Source organism: Camelus bactrianus, chromosome 6 (assembly GCF_048773025.1).
Source record: "Camelus bactrianus isolate YW-2024 breed Bactrian camel chromosome 6, ASM4877302v1, whole genome shotgun sequence".
Lineage (NCBI taxonomy): Eukaryota > Metazoa > Chordata > Mammalia > Artiodactyla > Camelidae > Camelus > Camelus bactrianus.
The window spans coordinates 62,974,478-62,993,104 of record NC_133544.1 but is presented as its reverse complement, the minus strand read 5'-3'; the positions used below and the strand labels follow the sequence as shown (position 1 = coordinate 62,993,104).

Here is an 18,627-nt window from a genome sequence, read left to right as displayed (position 1 = left end):
GAATGTACAACAGCAAGAGTAAACCCTAATGTAAACTATGGACTTTGGTTTATAATAATGTGCCCATGTTGGTTCATCGATTGTACCAAATATGCCACACTGGTGAGGGATGTTGAGGGTAGGGGAGTATATATGTGTGGGTGGGGAGGGCTTTTGTGGGAACTCTGTATTTTCTGCTCAATTCTGCTGTAAACCTGAATCTGCTCTAAAAAAAATGAAGTCTATCAAAAAAACAAAAAAAGAGTTCTCATTTTATAAAACTTGGGTTCTCCCCATCTTGATTTTGACCAAATTAAAATGATAAAGATAAAAACTTTAAAAATAATAATAAAATTGAATTATGTTAACCAAAACTGAGCACTAGGGAATAGGAAGAAAAGAACCTCTCTCTGATTCTAGGAAGCCACTACCTAGAAAACCAGAATCAGCTGTCTCCCCATGTTTAGTGGCCTCTGGAACTTCTGCAGGGGATGGAATATCACTCAGAGCACAGCTATGTACTGGGGCCGAGAGCATATTCACGCTACATTTACTTAAAAGTAATGACTTGGAGAGGGTGTGGAGAAAAGGGAACTTCCTACACTGTTGGTTGTAATGTAATTTGGTGCAGCCACTTTGGAAAAGAGTATGAAGATTCCTTAAAAAATTAAAAATAGAGTTATATGATCCAGCAATCCCACTCCCGGGCATGCATCTGAAGAAAACTCTAATTTGAAAGACCTATGCTCCCCAATGTTCACAGCAGCACTATTTACAATAGCCAAGACACGGAAACAACCTAAAAATGTCCATCAACAGACGATTGAATAAAGAAGATGTGGTATATTTATACAATGGAATACTACTCAGCCATAAAAAAGAATAAAATAGTGCCATTTGTAGCAACAGGGATGGACCTGGAGATAGTCATTCTAAGTGAAGTAAGTCAGACAAAGACAAATGAAATCACCTATATGTGGAATCTAAAAAATGGACACAAATGAACTTATTTACAAAACAGAAAGAGACTCACATACACAGAAAACAAACTTATGGTTACCAAAGGGGAAAGTGGAGAGAGGGATAAACTAGTTTGGGATTAGTAGATACAAACTACTATATATAAAAATACATAAACAAGAGATCCTAATGTATGGCACAGGGAACTACATTCAACATCCTGTAATAAGCTACAATGAAAAAGAATATATATATATATACATATATATATATACACACATATATATATGTATAACTGAATCACACACCAGAAACTAACACAACATTGTAAGTCAACTAAACGTCAATAAAAAAATAATTTTAAAGAAGTAATGCCTACTATATACAATCTTTAGAGTGACTGAGTAATATTTATCTCCCCCACTAGAACATAAGCACCACAAAAACAGAAACTGGATCACTCACCTGTGAAATGTCACATAGTAGACACTCCACATATGTTTACTGAATAAATAATATCTGATATCAATCTAGAATTTATCTCCACAGGGCAATTTAAGATACCTGTCTATCTGGAACCCCCAAATCCTGTGACATAAGTTAAGAGTGTCTTACAGGCAAATGAGTAAAGCAACCCATTTATTTTTCATTGCTGAAGAGAGTAGACTGGCTATTATTACTGCCTCCAACTTATAGGGAAAGAAAGTAGGACAACTATTATTCTCATTTTTCCAAACAGGGAAAATGAGGGAGGTATTATTATCCCTATTTTTGGGGTGAAAAAACTGAGACACAGAGAGGTAGTTGTTTGCCTAAACCACAGGGTAAATTTTTAGTAACTGGATTAGAACCTAAATTTTCTGTCACAGCCTCAAGCTTTTCCCTGAAAATTGTCAAGTTTTACATGTTCCACCCTATAGACAATGAGAATGGTTCACAGAAGACTCATTAAAGAACTGAGGGGGGGAGGGTATAGCTCAGTGGTAGAGTGCGTGCTTAGCAGGCATGAGGTCCTGGGTTCAATCCCCAGTACCTCAAAAATAAAAGAAAGAAAGAAAAGAACTGAAGCGCAGACCTGATTCTTTCCTTCTATTGCAATACCACCATCAATGATGATTTACAAAGTGTTCGCATCCATCACCTTACTTGATTCTCATAGCTCCTTTCTTGGCTGCACAGGGCAGGCACTATTATTCCTATTCACCTTTGCAAAGACTGACGTTCAGAGAGGTAAAGAGCCTTGATTAAAGTCACATATGGCATAGGTAGCAAGGCCTGGATGAGAGCCATGGCCTTGGACTCCTGGCCCAGGGGTTCCTCCTACTCCATGCTGCCTCTCCTCTAGAAATTGCACAATGCACAGTTTAACTGCATGGCTTTTAAACTTTACACTGTCCAAATGAGGATTTTCCTGGAGTAGCTTTGAAAAAGGAAAACTGGGAAAGAACTTTTCTACCTCGAGTATGAACTTTTCTTGATGAGAAAGTTGATTATGGTGGGGTATTTTTTTTCCTCCATTGTTTTACTCTTAGACTCACTGTCTCCAAAGTCATTTGAGAATAAGATGCCCGACTGCCTGAAATAGGCAAGGTCCTGGAAGGTCAGGGTTTCAATCCTCTTTCATCCACCCTAATTAGTAAAATAACCATTTTATCACATAGATCTTTTTTAGTGAAAAATGGGCCGCAGGATGCCTGGACAATGAGGCCCATCTTGGCTTGTTTGGTCAAAGAAAAGCCAAATGAACCACTCAATTAAAAAGAGGCCAAGTTGTATCAGTGGACAAGTTGTCACTAGAAAAACTGCTGGAATTGTGAAAATCCACATTTGCCATGAATAACCGCTGACTTCCCTACCTGTGGGCCAAAGCCCATGTGATTCCCATTAAGGCCTTACTCACTTCCAGGCCTGTCCACACTAGAATGCAGCAGCCATCAGAGAATTCCCTAGGGCATGGAATTACAGACTTCTAATGCCCAATAGAGCCTCAGATCCAAAAGGCTTTGGCCTTCCTTACTGACTTACGCTGGTCTTGAAATCTAGCCAGAGCTCCTCCTGGGCCTTGGAGCTTCTGTCTATTTCTACAATGTCCAGAGAAAGCCGAGGTGAACCTTCTTTGTGCTTCTCCCACAAATGGCTGGGAAGATCTCAGGATTTTCAGGACAAAGTGAAGAGGGTGGCATGTTGAGGCCAGGGCTTTGATCCTCATGGCAGGTCTGGAAGCTCACCATGACTCTCACCCCGTGTCCACTTCCCCAACAGGACTGTACAAACAGCTACCTCAGGGTGACACCAGGTCAAGACTCTGACACATGCCCAGTAGAGCTGCCAGCTCCTGCAGAACAGATGTGCAAGGAGCTGTAGGATTCCTTGCTGAAGAGTGAGATGGGCTGAGAGCCTAGACTTAAGAGTCGGAGGAGCCACTGAGTCCTTTTTTGCTGCTTACAAGCCATGTGACCTGAATTTTTCTGACAGTCCCTACTTCATCTGCTGAATGAGAATCCTGGCTCCTGCCTTGCCTACCTCACAGGGTTGTTGTGGGGCTCACAAAGGCAATCACGCATGTGTGCAAGCACTTTATAATCGGTTTAATGCCAGTGAGTATAAGGAGTGGCTAGGATTCGCAGAAGCAGGGATAGAGACAATCCCTAGAAGACTCCAATGGTCTTGCTTTGGAAGCTTGGCTCTGAAATAGCACTGCAGAGCCAGCACCATGAAGCATTCATTCTCTGAGCATCTGTCTGCTTGTCTAGGTATAATTTTTAGATGCTGCAGGTGGGCGGCCATTAGGTAACTGCATCTCGAAAAGTATTTATTGAGCACCCACTCTGCCCATGCTTGCTTTGAAAGGTCACTGGGAAGCACTTGTTCACACAAGGACTTTTAACAGAGTAGATGGAGCCAGCCACCACCCACCAGTCTCTGAAAGACAGGCATCCAGGCCTGAGGGGCGAAGAGTGCTGAGCCCTCAAAAATGCCCATTAAGAATTCATAGCTGGCTTCTGGCGTCTCCCTGTCTGGTTGGGAAACCAGGCACCAGCAGTGACAGGCTTTGTCCGCCTCAGTGGTTCTCATTCAGGGGCAATTCTGCACCATCTCCCCACCTTCAGGGGGCAACTGGCAGTGTCTGGAGACATTTTGCTACTGGCATGTAGTGGATAGAGGCCAGGGATGCTGCACAGGACAGCCCCCCAGAACAACAGAGTCTCTGACCCAAAAGCCAATAGTACCAAGGTTGAGAATCTGTGCTCTACCTTTAAGCCTCAACGTCATCATCTGGTTAATTCCTAAAGTCCTTTTCAAATTTGAGCTTAGATCAGATTTGGATGTTTGGTGCCTTTTGTTTTGTCTTTGTTTTTGTTTTTTTAGCCAAGCACAAAAATGTATTTTTAAGCTAAAAAATTTTAACACACAACATTAAGTTTACCACCTTAATGATTTTTAAGTATACAGTTCAGTATTTTTAAACATATTCACATTGTTAGGAGATGGATCTCCAATGAATGATTTGATTTTGGCTGACTGCTATTATTCAACAAATGCTTTCTAAGCACTTACCACATATGCCAGGCTGAATACGTGAGGATGTGAAAATGAACAGGACTCAGTTCCTGTCCTCAAGAAATTGTGCGGAAAAGTGAAGACATGCATATGCACACAGAGCTGACAACATCAGGTCGAGTAGAAGTTGTCCACGTACAACTGCAACATGTGACAAGATTTTGGGGATGGAAAAAGTCACTGGCGTGGGCTGTTCAGAAAAAGCTTCCTGGAAGAGGGGAAGCATGAAAAGCTGATGAGGAGACTCAAATCAACAGAGAGAAAAGGAAAAGCACTGGCTGCTCCATAAACAGGTCAGACTTGGACTGAATCGGCCAGTTCCTCCCATCACACAATCAGTCCAATCTGTTTCCGAAACAGAATTAGTGAGTGGCCCGGGGGGGGGGGGGGGCTCTGGGGGGAGGGGGTAGAAGAAGTGAGGGTGGTGGAGGATGAATTTAAGGAGAAAAATTAATATTTACTGAACATATACCATAGGACACCGACCTGACTTTAATATTCCACAAGAAATTTCTATTTTCCAGGTAAGTAAACTGGTAATTAACTGGTTCCAGGTTACCAAGCTTGTAAATAGGGAGGTGGTTTACAAACCCAAGACTTTCTCCAAAGCCCTTCCTTTTCTGGGATATCATCGATGGTTCCTCCCTTTCCACAGCATGTTGATACAAATCATGGAAAAATTCATTATATGCTTTCTACTTCCAGCATCAGAGCCTACTTAACAAATGCCTCCTTATCCCTAAGGCAACCTGACCTGCCTGTATCAGCTGTCTACTCAACATCCCATAAAGAATTGTACTTTAAAGAGGCAGCTAAAGCATTTATGCATCCACGTACAAACAGGCCCCTTGAAAATCTATGTATGGTGAGAAAAGTACACTATAATTCTGCAGCAACAGTACTCTCCCTGGGTAATCGGCCTTCACAATGTGCTGCTCAGTGTGAGGCTGCCCAGAACATCCTAAGGCTTACTGTGACACTCTCTCCCTGGAAGTGACATCACTGCTAAGGCTGAGGAATTTAAAGCAGGGAGCAAACCACTGGGAAGACATGTGACTGTGACGAAGGATGAGGGATGAGATGTGATCGATAAAGCTCTTCAGCTGAAACTTCATTCATTCTATAAATACAACAGCTTAAAATAGATTTGAGGGCTAATTTTGCTTCTTAGAAATAAAATTCACCAGTGCTTAGCACAGGGCCTAGCACATAATACTGAATGAGTGTGTTGAATGTTAATGTTAATGGGCGGATCCCGAATCCTACGACCAGCAGCCCCCACTCTGTGCCAGCCTGCACGCTGCCATTGCCAGATCTCCAGGGAGAAGACACTGGGGGCCTCCTCTGCAGGCACGTTCTGGGAGGGGAACAAGACATGGGCCTTCTTGCTCTGTGTGCTCAGCCGGGAGTTAAAAATTAGAAGTGATGGGCTCCTCAGCTTCTGTTGGTTTTGGTAGTTCAGAATATATTCTTGGGATTATCTGCTCACTCCTGCTTTCTTGACACCCCCCCCACCGCCCCCAGACAATAACCACAACAAAACAATACGAGCAGCAACAGACATTCCCGAGGCATTTCTTTGTAGGCAGCTGTGCTGCTGGATTAACCCTCAGAGGGAAGCAGAAAACCTTGGTAGCTGGGTAACTTGAAAGCCTCAACCAGTATGCCCCATACCTCCATGCCACTTCCAGGAACCGACTGAGGGGGAGGGGTAGAGCTCAGGGGCAGAGCGCATGCTCAGCATGCACGAGGTCCTTAGTTCAATCCCCAGCACCTCCATCAAAAAATAAATAAATAAACTGATTGAATTCAGAAAAGTGATTTATATGGAGCTGGCCTCTCGGAGAAGGTCATCTGATCTGGGTACAGGATGTTTTTGTTGTTGTTGTTGTTGCTTTTCTAAATAGAATGGGCTGTTGGGTTCAGTTTCTTGGACATATTTCTTTACCTGCTGGGTTTCTATTTTCTTTCCCCAGCCCCAAGTGTCTCCTGCTAGTCACTCGTTCTGCGTAACTGTGCTCTTTGAGAGAACATTTGTTGCCCTGCCAGTAGCAGGTTCAACCAGACTGCTCCTTGAGCTCCCTGATTCCTGGAGGCAGAAGGCAACAGGATCCCTGGTTCCAGCCACCCTGAGCTCCACGCTGTGGAGCATTTTGATGAAGCCCAGGGGCTTCAGAGTTCAGTGACCTGGGTGGGACTCTTGGCTCTGCCACTGCCACTGCCCAGTTATTTATTCATTCAAAACCTTCCCTTCTACAACAGCACTTATTTCATGGGATTAGATGAGAATCAAGCACCGATCAGGTGCTACATATCAGGTGCACAGTAGCGGTCAGTAAATGGTGGCTACTTATTATTATTATTACACCACTAGGTATGGCCTTTCTCTGTTCACAAAGATATGTTTGTTTTGACAAGTGTCCTAGTTGGCTTCTGTCTCAGAGGTTTCTTTTGAGAACAATGAGAGTTTTAAACATGTTTTCATCCTGAATGAACCAAATCCTAATCCCTCTATGTTGGAAAAAAAAAAAAAAGATTGAAGTACAAACTCAAGCAGCCATTTCCACACTCCAGCCCTCTGGTTAACATCTAACAGACATTTTGGGGATTAGAAAGCTAATATGTTAAATGAAAGACTAAAATGTAAAATATTCTAAAGAGGTGTAAAACACAGGAATCTGAAAACCTCTTGGACTTGAAATATTTCCAAATCAGTCCAATGCCATTTCAGTAGGGTTATACCTATAGTCACAATTCTTGGTTGACAAATAGCCTTTAAAAAAAGTTTTCCCCCAAGTTTTTCAGCATCAGACATCCACGGTCTTTCCAGACTCCAGTGTCAGGGTTATGGTCCTCCATGACCCATTTTCCCATCACACCATACACATCAGCCTCCCTCCCTCCTCTCTTGGTTATCAATCAGAAATGGGGAATGGGGGAGGAGGGTATAGCTCAGTGGCAGAGTGCATGCTTAGCATGCATGAGGTCCTGGGTTCAATTCCTAGTACCTTCATTAGATAGATTCAAACAAAACAAAACAAAACAAAACAAAAAACCACCACCTAATTACCTCCCTCACCAAAAAAAAGGGGGTGGTGGTGGTGGGAATGGCTAAGAGCTTTGGCTGTGGACTCAGACCATCTCAGTAGTCAGTTGTGTGACTCTGCAAATTACCTCCCAGCTCTGTGACTCAATTTCCCCATGTTTAAAATAGAGATAATTACAATATCTACTTCCATAGAATTGTTGTCAAGACTAAATAAGGTAATATGTGTAAAGAGTTTATAGCACAGGAACTGACAAGAGTACTTGTAAGGAACTAGTAAGAGCTCAATAAATACTATACTTTTTTTTTAAAACATCTTGTTAATTGGAAGAGAGTAGTCTAATAGCTAGACCTGCATCCAGTATTGCTCTGCAGCAAATAGACCAAGGACCCCCATAAACATACACTGTGCTCAAAACAAAACGGTCTGACATACCATGAATTTTTTTCTGGAGGTTCTGCAGCTAGCCTGGTGCCTTTAGACCTAGATTCTGGGTACATACCTAAACACATAACTGATACGAAGTGACCTAAACAGCCACAAACTGTGTGGATGCCTCTCACCATGACTGCAAAGAATTCTGGTCCACAGAGAAAGGTGTGCATCTGGGAAAGTTAATGGGAGTGTAGTCTCTGCTGACCACATCCTGCAGTAGCTGAGACAACGCACCTCAAGCTTCCCCCACAGGTCTTCCTGCAGCTGCACCGGAACGGTCCCTGCTTCTTCTCCCAGCTAATTGCTCAGCTCCCCTTTACACTGCGACACTTCCTCACTGGGAACACAACACTAACAGCTTCTTCTATAAAAACAAATAAGGACCTCTGCCCAGGATCTAGAGGAAAACCCCTCTTTTAGGACATGAAAACAGAAATAGTAGAGAATAATGCTTAAGGGCTCGATTCAGGATTCAGATAAGTTCTAGGTTTGAAACTTCAAATGCTTTTCAGCTGTGTGACCTTCAACAAGTTGCTTATCCCTCTGAAGCTCAATTTCTTTATCTGGAGGAAGAGCTAATAAATGCCTACCAAATGGGATTATTGTGAGGGCTAAATAAGATAATGTATGTTCAGTAATTGGATAAGGGTCTGGCATATAGTAAGTGTTTAATAATGACAGCTATTAACACTAGCTTTGATAGCATTAATAAATGAATTTTACTGCTCCTTCACACTCTCTTTAGATTTGGGGGAACGCCACATTCATGGAAAAATCTAAGTTCATCTGTTGCTGACAGGTTTCCTTAGCCTAATACATGGAGAGCAACAGCCCAGTTACATTAGGGCAAAGGTGATGTTAAAAAATTAAAACAGGTCTGGGGAGGGTATAGCTGAGTGGTAGAGGTACATGCTTAGCATGCCTGAGATCCTGGGTTCAATCCCCAGTACCTCTGTTAAAATAAATAAATAAACCTAATTACCTCCCCCCAAAACAAAAAATAAAAATTAAATTAAAAAAAAATCAAAACAAGTCAACCTCTTTTCCAGGTTGATGAAATTATTCCTAGCTTAAAGATTTTCAAGCTAGGTTCCTAACAGTCTTTCAGATAAACACTTAATACTACTGTCTTCTGATTTTTGTCTGAGTCAATTAAATTCAATAATTATTTGAATAATTGTTCCATGTCAGGCACTCTGCTAAGCACTAAAAATTCAGACATATACGACATGTTTTTTTGCCCAAAGAAATAACAGTTTAGTCATTACCCTCTACTTACAAAATCTCCCAGAATTATCTTATCTATGCCATCTTTCTCTGTGTCCTTCAAGGGGATTCTTTTGAGGGGAAGGGAGTAATTAAATTTATTTATTTAATGGAGGTACTGGGGATTGAACCCGGGACCTCGGTGCATGCTAGGCATACACTTCTACCCCAAGGCTATTCTTAATCTAGTTCTAGATGAGGACTTCTCTCTGTGCTTCTCACCATTTACCTAACTTTGTCCTCCTTACACAATTCTACCTATCATAAATTTTCAGTGTTCTCTGTCTAGTGCATATAAATCTCATCTCCCCAGTCAAATTATAAATAACTCTAGAGCATGAGTCTTCTATTAGTACATTTTATATTCCTGTAACACTTGCCATTTTGTTATTCCTACTTTAAAATCATCAGTGATGATTGTCAATGAAATTTTATCAGGCTTTATGAAACATAGTTTAACTTATCCTAATAAGTCAAGTCTATGAGAAAGAAAGATTTGGGGCAGTTGCTACTTTCCCTTACCTCATGACCTGATTCACTTAGGAAATTTCCTTTCCCTCTCTGCCTTCTAATTCTTCTATAGTGTTGACATTGAACATCAGATCACTGAATTCCATGTGGAAAATGCCATTTCTATTTTTGCATTTGGTCTTGAAAAAACTTGAATCACTGTCATCCACTTAAAAAACCCTCTAAAAGAGGACAGGGCAGCTACTCAGCACATTTGAAATTCAACAGCCATGCAGGAGGGGAAATGAAAAGGATTTTGTCCCCATATCACCCTAAAGAGGAAATGCGTGTCTCAGCTTAAATGGAGATGCAGTCGTGCCTATCAACTCTACAAGGAATCTTGCACTTTGGGAATATATCTTAATTTCTCTGAAATCATACATTTGGAGTCTGTTTTCTCCATAGAACACCAGAGTTATTATCCTGGTTGCTGTAATACCAATGGGAGCATTGGGACTATCCTTATATTGAACTGCTATCCATGAGGTTGTGGACAAATCAGTAGTAGCATTCACCCAACTAAAACTATACTTCTTATACTTGAGCACTCCCATTTCTTCATAGTCTTAGAAAAATGTTCAAGAAAGAGACAAAAACAAGCTCAGTATATAGGAAAACATCCTCTCTCCTTGAATACTTGCACATATGTAGGGGTAGGTGAGCAAGGCTGAGGCAGGAAGGAGGTCTGATTGTGCTTGTGTGCCGTGCAGGTGGGTGTGCACATCTGTATATGAATCAGAACCTTCCCAAAGGGAGGAAAATACTTAATCCTCTCAGTCAAACTGGGGAAAGAGGTAACAGGTCCTGGGCTATTTACAGACCTTAGATTGGCATGTGCTGTACATATTGAGTACTTTGCTGATCTCACTTTTTAGAGCAATTAAAATAAAGAAGAGGCAAAAGAAAAGGTAATTAGAGATTCAGATCATGACTCTATAATTTTTTAAAAATAATGTTACCTTTTTTAACTGTAGATGCCTGGAAAACCTCCCGGAGTCAGATAATTCAATAAGGTGGGACTCCATTTTGAAAGCAGAGTGGAGATAACATGATCACTGAAGGCAGGGCTTAGAGGGGAAGAGGATTATCTGAATACTGTACTGATTTTATTTGATTTCAAGGGCATTCTCCAGTGTCACTATTGCTCAGGTGCCAGGATGCCTCTGCGCTACCATATGGACCGTGGGGTTATCCAGAGAAACTGGTTTGTGGGCACCACGACACAACAAGCCTTCAATAGGAAGTCTGCAAAGACGACACAGAAACATATCTGGCCTGACTGTCCTGTACCACTTTCTCTGGGAAGAAGCCCTCTGCCAAAGACAGCAGAAGAAGTGCTCTCTTTCTGGAGTGAGGGCAGTAATGAGCCCATCTATCTCTAAGACCTCTCTGGAAAGAAAAAAAAATGCGTTGTTTAGGGGTGGAGCCATATTTGGGACCCCTCTGCCCAGGAGAGTGCAGTTAAGGGGTTGGAGTGGCCTGCACTGGCACTCTTAGGGACATTCAGGCTCCCCAGTCTCAAATGGGGCTCCAAATTCTAGTTACTCCCATTTCCTTCGAGACCCTCACAGGGTCTTACATGAATGTTAAGACACGTGGAAGTTGTGGGTAGGATATATAGCTCAGTGGTAGAGTGCCTGGTTAGCATGCATTGTAGTCCTGGGTTCAATCCCCAGGACTGCCATTAAAATAAATAAATAAATATATAAACCTAATTACCTTCCCCTCCAAAAAAAGTTAAAAAACAAAAACAAAAACAGAGAGACGAGGATGTTAGGCGGGCTACTCTAAGCAACTAGAGAAAATGAGAACTCTAATACATTTTCACAGAAAACCATGACCTATCTCTTTTTTTCTTCCACAATTTATTTCCTCATATGTGAAATGGGAATTACAGCCCTGTCACATCTCCTTCACCAAGAGAGAGTGCTGTGTAAGGTGGAAAAGCTGTAGAAAGGCAAGGCATTCTTATTGCTGTTATAGCTATTTTTATTATTACACAGCCCCTAGGCCCGCAGTTGCACATGACGTGAAACAACAAAATATCTACTAAATCTGTCTCAAAAGCCAGCCCGCAGTCTGCTGAGGAGATAGCTGTATAAAAGCTTGTTAAAAATCTGGGTTCCCCAGCCCTACCTTTAAGCCAACTGAATCAGAAGCTTCAATCGCGGAGCTCAGAGACCTGTATTTTCAACAAGCTCCCAGGCAACGCTGACCATCGGCCCAGGTGTGTGTCCCCTGTTTGCTCCATTCCAAGAACACTGGCCAGAACTCCTCAGCCCAGTTTTGGAGGAAAAGATGTATGAGCTACAACACTTCTGATAATATCTCTCAAACTTGACCAGTGTGGGGTAGGTTACAGCACAGGTGAATGACAACCCTTTTCTAAGGGAGTAAGAAACAGAAATAGTGCTTTACAAGGGAGGGGTGGGGCTGGGGGTAGGGGGTTTAACGTTTCACAATAGGACCACCAGAGAGGGGAGGAGTGGTCGGTGGGAAAAGGAATTGGACTCACCTACAATGATACCACAAGCACTGACCAATCCAATCTCTTTCTTCAGGGCTACTCCGCCCTCTCCAGAACCAGTCTCGGGGCTGGCCTCCGACTCGGTCCCACCTGGTTGGTTCTTTTCAGTGTTGTTTCGGTGCCTGGCTCCTTTTTCCATGTTTCTCAGTAGGATTTCAACCTCCGAAAGGTATCTCTCTTTCTAAATACACATGGGTGTAAATATATTTAGAGAGAGAGCCTTTCAAATGGAAACATCGTTTTCCGAGATAAGGACCACTCTTACCCCCTTTTAAAAAGACCCAGGCAGCTAAAAGAGAAGAATGAAAATACTCCTACTTCGTCTTGACACTTTCTTGTCACTTGTGCTTACGAACAAGGAAAGTGTTGTTAAAGGGAGGGGAAAAGAGACATAGATATTTAAATATAAAAATAGAACTGTACCAGCTTCTCCGGCTGGAATTCTGAAAGGGATGTAGATCTTCAGAAATCAGGACCGTTCTGCAATGTACCAGGCAGTGGCTTATTTTCACGCTTCAGAGAAACAGTCTGAATTTCCCTCAGCTCTCCCGCTAAGAAAACAGAGATTGTCTTTACCTCCCCTTAGCCTTTTCTTTTATGATGAGGATAAAAGTAGTTTTCATTAACTGAAGGGAAAAAAGGCAATCCTCCGGTACTTTCTTCCAGAAAAACAACTGTGGACCCAACCGGTTTGCTCTTGGTCCTGTTTCCACCTGGTGTGGGTTCCTTTCCCCTCCCCGTCTTCTGCCTTCCGCTTTCTCCAGATGTCCTCTTCTGTCACGCTTGTTTTCTTGTCCTTGCTTTCCTTCTTCCGATCTCCGTCCTCACGGCACAGGCTGCCCCATCTCTCGTGGCTACAGGAGAGTGGCTCTGGCACAAACGAACGCGCTTCCCTTTTAGCCAGGGGTTTTATGTGCTGAGCTAGCTCCGCCCCCACCTCTTCGGTTCCTATCCATCCTGTCTCCTCCCTCCTGTTCAATTTAAATATCAGCGCACAGCCCCAAAGATCACCGAGAAGATGGATTAAAAGATTTCTCTTTGTAATCGGTCGTCTCTCTTTCTCCATCTTTCTCTTTGTAAGTAGTGCAAGTAAAATCCTCTCGCGGAATCCTCATGTTCCAGGAGAGTTCATGAGCTAGTATAGTGTTACAGGGTCAGCAGATGTGGGCTTTATAAATAAGGGACTGGTTGTGCAGACACTTTAGTGCCATCAGAAATACACTGGCGAATGTTTATGGTAAAATATTTATGTCTGGATGATTTGAGGATACAGGAGAGAAGGCTATAGGGACATCATCTTCAAGTATCTGAAAGTAGGAGGAAATTCAGGGTGGGAGAGAGGAATGGGAAAAATTAAGAATAATGGGAAAGAGGTGCATTTAGTATAACTGTGAGCTGTGACAAGTATACTGAAAACAAAATCACCAGGAAGAGGTGGTAGCCTCGCTGTTCAAAGCTCTTGTTTGGGGTTAACTGAAACAGGAGATAAAAATGACTCCCACCCTGCTCCCAGGAAAGAATGACACAAAATCTGGTGAAATGGGGACTTCCGCAGCTTCTAATATTTTTGCATCTACAAATTATTTGAAAGGCAGATCGGGGAGGGTGTGGGGAGTTATCAGCCCCTCTCTGATAGTGAGGTAGGTTGTTGATGTTAAGAGGTGAATAACTTATTTCTGTATCAATATTGTCTTGGCTTCTGTGAAGAGTTTTACCCAGAAACTGCTGCCTTAGGTGAGAGCAATAGTCAATTTATAATTGTAAATTGCTTTGAAAATGCAGCAAGAAGCAACATAGCAGACAACACTGGAAATCTAAAATCAAGTTATTTTGATTCTGAATTACCTATAATATGCAAAAGCACTTGATTTTAAAGTGGGTCAAAAAATACAGTACCCCAACCTGACCACTAAGTACAGAAATTTGGCCTCACTTTTTGGAGAATGTTCCGAAAGACTTTGGATTCTAAGGAAAACAAATACTTAATTCCTTAAAATGAGGATGGTTGAGCTATTGTAGGAAGGGCTTTTCCAAATGGGGTAAAGTCCATCAACAATCTTTTCCACTTTGCCCCTTGACCACTCAGCAAGTATTAAGAGGTTTCAAAGGTTAGGAGTTCAACCTCTTCTTCTAGTTCTTCAAATTCAAGATACAGCAAAGTGAAAGCCTCAGCAAAAAAAAAAAAAAAAAAAAAAAAAAAAAAAAAAAAAAAAAAAAAAAAAAAGGGAGCTGGTGACGTAAAAAGGATTTTTAACAAAAAGAACAGACAAGGCAGGGAATATATAGCACAAAACTCCATGGGAGGGGATGAGTCATGGGAAATGAAAAAATTTTGAACGGCTTTTGGCCTTTCCTGACAACATCAGAAAACGTCAACAATCTGATTGGAAGACTTCTCAAATTTCAACATCAAAGTATAAAACAAATAATCTTTCTACTCTCAAACAGGAGTTCCTTCAGTAATGTTTGTATTTCTAATTTAAATGATGTAGGTTTGAAACGAGATAAAGCATGAAGGTGATGCATTTGAGGCCTCTTCCCAAAACCAGTGCAAACTGACCATGACACGGTAAGCTTTAGTCATCTCAATTTATGAACTAAGACGCTAAGGGGGGTTATGAGATCAAAGACAACTCTGAGATGCAATGGTATTAACACACCCAGTTGGAAACAAAGGGTTATTGAAGATTGATATTTCTATTTCTTTAGCACATGGAGTTTATAAGTGGCTTATAATTGTCTATTAATGGTACAATGTAAACACTGGAAAAGGAATCTCCGCCCCTCCTTCAGCAGGACCATTTATTCAAATCATACAGCTCCCTTCAGGTTGGGATCTTTTTGTGAAATAAATCCTAAGTATGTCAAAATTCCATGTGGCTAATGTTGAACACAGGAGAGAAAGAAAAATCTTTGTGTGATATGATGAGAAAAATCTATAGAAATAATTAACTGAAATTTATTAAACTTTGAGCACTGGATTCTTTTTTATTCATGAATTTATTCTACATTTTCCTTTATAATTTTTATTCTATTGTCTACATGTAAATAGTACACTATAGTCTACAAACTTTTTTATGCACAATATTTCAATTTCTTCCCCTCATTAAGCACTTTTGGTAGACTAGGCTGTCATTCTTTCCAATTTTAAAGACTAGGAGTAGAAGCTCAGTGGAAGAGCACATGCTTGGTATGCACGAGGTCCTGGGTTCAATCCCCAGTGCCTCTGTTAAGGGAAAATAATAATAATTAAATTAATTTACTTTAAAATTTAAAAAAAAGATTAGGAAGCTGAGGCTCAGAGAAATATCTTACCTGAGGGCCAGATAAGATACTTAATCTACTCCTGGAGCAACAGGATATCAGTGGTTTATATTGAGAGCTTCTCCCAGGATACTACTTGCTGATGCCTCAATTTCTTTCTCCTGAGGGAAACAGAAGACCTTTGATCGGGGCCATGTCCACATCTTCTTGAGTAGGTGTCGTAACGTGCTTTTAGGGACCCACATTGATGCCACACCAAACATCTGTCCAGTGAGACCCACAGGACGTAATCTGCCCCTCTCCACAACATTTGTCACCCCTTTCCACAGTCCTTGGTTTGGCCAGTTTCCAAGCAATTTAGTGCAACTCTGTTTCCAATATCCGGGTGATGGTTTACTGTTGTTTTTTGTGCTTAAGATGAAAAAAATTGGTCTTTTTAACCAGGAAAAGAGTGAGTACAAGGATTTTTTTTCTTAGCCATCTGCACTTAGGAAGAGAAAGGCTGTGCGAGGCTGACATCTACTGCACAAAGTGGGACGTGGCATGGGGACATGCTACATGTATAATAGTGGAACAAAAACGCCGTCATGTTTCGATTATAGTCCCTTTTGGAAACAACAGGTAAGAAGTATCTGTTAATGAAAAGAAGTAGAGCATGAAACACGTTCACTCCATTCTTGATTTTTTTTCTGGACCCAATAGACAGGCACTTTATTCTTGTTCTTCGTAACAGAGCTGTGAGGTCTGAGTCACTAACAGAGGACTCAAATCCTCCCTCTTCTCTGGAGGGAGCTCACAGTCCATGCTCCCACCCCACTCGTCTTCTCCCAACTACCTGCCAGAGTCAGAAGGAAATACCAATTTCATTTAAAGCTAACTTTCTTCCTAGAGTCTCAGTGACTACTGCCTGTAGTCAAACAGTGGCTTCCTGAGCTAGTGGTACTAAGAGCCTTTATTTCATTAAAAATGGAAGGCAGATGAAAACGAGTGAGCGAAGAAGAAGGAAATAAGAAAGAAAAGGCCAAAACAAGAAAGAAAGAAAAGAAGATGAAACGAGGAGGTGCCCTCAGATAACAAGCCCCTTTTAGGGTATGCTCTGTTTGCCTTTTGAACATATTTGTAAATTATGGAGGTTGTATCTTCTAGGATTTATGTAGTCCTGAGAAACTGAGAAACTGGATGGAGCAGACCAGGTTTTGTTATGATGGTCAATTAATTCATGCTCTTCTGAGATAATGATGAATCCTTGCTCTGACACTAAAGACAGAAATTCCAGCAGATTATTCTTCTGTCTGCTGCACTTGGCTGGATTCCACGAAGCCTGCCCAGCACTAGTGGGAAAGAAATAAAGATGCATTCCCTGAGGCAGGCTGCATGTCCTTCACTCCTTTACTCGGCCATCTGTCCTGAGCCTTGGTATTCTTGATTTAAACTTAGATGACTCCAGTTCTGAGTACTTAAATATGGAAACTTCCACCTCCTAATTGTTTTTCACTGAGGATTTGTGTTTACCAAAGATGAGGGCTCCTGTCTTTTAAGATATGGAAGATAAGTTCCCTGAGGTCAGAGGTTTATTTTGTTCACTGCTCTAACCCCAGTACCTAGTGGTGCCTGACACTCGATAAATACGATTGAATGAATGAAAGGTTATTATATTAGTGCATAAAAACAGGTAAATTACATGATAGCTGATGGACTGATGTGCCAACTTATTGTAGCAAGACTTAGTTCTCAGTGCCTGGAGGGGGACTGGATGGTAGAAAGAGAAGATACTATCACAGGTTTCACTTGTTCATTCCACATAGAGGCCCTCAACACTGCCTGGCAATCCTGCCGCAGTCCTGTCGTCTTTGACTCTTCACTCATCTTCTGCTCTCTGCAAATCAACACCATCCCTTCAACCCTCACTTCAGTTGCCATCCTTGCCTACTGTTTCATGGAGAAAACAGAAATAGGCAGAAGAGAATGTCCACATCATCCAGCAATTTAACGCGTCCATCTGCCTATAGCTTTCCACACGTACTTGACCTTCCCTCCCATAGAAGCGGATGTGCTGTGCGAGCTCCCGTGCATTTCCCTGACTTCTGCGTTAACTTCCCTGTCTTTTCTTACCTACTCAGGAACTTTGTTCCTGCCATTATTCCTTTCTCTGCTGCATCATCAGTTTTTCACTCTCTACTGGATTATTCCTATCAGCATGCAAAGTGCTGTAATAACTCGTTAAAAACAAAAACAAAAACAAAAACATAAAACAAAACTTAACAGAACCTCCCTTGACGTTACTCCTCTTTTCAGCTGCCACCCAGCTTCTCTGCTGCCCTGTTTCACCTCTTCATCTCCATTCATGCTTGAATCCACTACACTTATGCTTTTGTCCCTATCCCCGAGATGAATCCATTCTTGTCAAGGTCACCAGTAGCCACCACATGGTCCAATTTAGCAGGCATTTCTCAGTCTTCATCTTATTGATCTCACAGCAGCCTTGGCTCCTAGGATCCCCTCTTCTGGCTTTCCCCTACCTCACTGGCCTCTTCTCAGGCTCCTTAGCTGGATCCTTTTATCTTCCCAGCCTCCCCGCTAGCCTCCCTCACTACATGGGTGATCTCATCCTGTCCTATGACTTTCAGTAGCACCTACACACTGATATTTCCCAAATTTATAGACCCAGATCTCATCTCTCCCAGAAACTGTAGAGTTAGCTATCTGTCTATTTGATGCCTCTGTTTGGATGTTTAATAGGCATCTCACATTAACATGTCCAGTGCCTGCGTGCCCCTCCAAACCTGCTCTTCCTCCAGTATTTTCCACATTAGTAAATGGTACTCTTTTGTCAGGTCAGATATCTTGGAGTTAACCTTGGCTTATCTTTTTCTCTGCTTTCGGTTTATCAGCCAGTCCTGTTACCCGTTGATTTAAACTTATCTAGAAATGACTCACTTCTTATCGTCTTCACTGCTATCACCCTAGGTCATTACCACCTCCTCATCAGCTGTTCCCTGGAATCTATTTTGATAGTCCTTTTCTTTCTTTCCTTCTTCCTTCCTTCCTTCCTTCCTTCCTTCCTTCCTTCCTTCCTTC

The 18,627-nt window shown here is 41.9% G+C and overlaps 2 protein-coding genes across 11 annotated transcripts in view; one reads left to right on the top strand and one right to left on the bottom strand.

Moving 5' to 3' along the window:
* Positions 1–13,157, bottom strand: part of SLC7A8 (solute carrier family 7 member 8) — a 49,797-nt gene extending 36,640 nt beyond the window's left edge. The window contains exons 1-3 of one of the 3 annotated variants that reach the window (XM_074365757.1): positions 12,862–13,157; positions 12,709–12,765; positions 12,274–12,466 (exon numbers count right to left, since the gene is read on the bottom strand). In XM_074365757.1, the coding sequence (XP_074221858.1) occupies positions 12,274–12,424 (151 nt within the window). In that variant the 5' untranslated portion in view covers positions 12,425–12,466; positions 12,709–12,765; positions 12,862–13,157. Of the gene's footprint in view, positions 1–12,273; positions 12,467–12,708 lie in introns of all 3 variants that reach the window. The other 2 variants (XM_074365756.1, XM_074365758.1) reach the window with 2 other exon arrangements.
* Positions 13,158–13,226: 69 nt separating this feature from the next.
* RNF212B (ring finger protein 212B) overlaps positions 13,227–18,627 on the top strand; it is a 57,940-nt gene continuing 52,539 nt past the window's right edge. For 6 of the 8 annotated variants that reach the window (XR_012507577.1, XM_074365760.1, XM_074365761.1 and 3 more), the window contains exons 1-3: positions 13,227–13,361; positions 14,778–14,854; positions 16,027–16,170. Coding sequence is in view for 7 of the 8 variants with exons in the window: in XM_074365760.1 (XP_074221861.1) it covers positions 14,847–14,854; positions 16,027–16,170 (152 nt within the window). In the remaining variant the exon portion in view is untranslated. The remainder of the gene's footprint in view (positions 13,362–14,777; positions 14,855–16,026; positions 16,171–18,627) is intronic. The other 2 variants (XM_074365762.1, XM_074365766.1) reach the window with 2 other exon arrangements.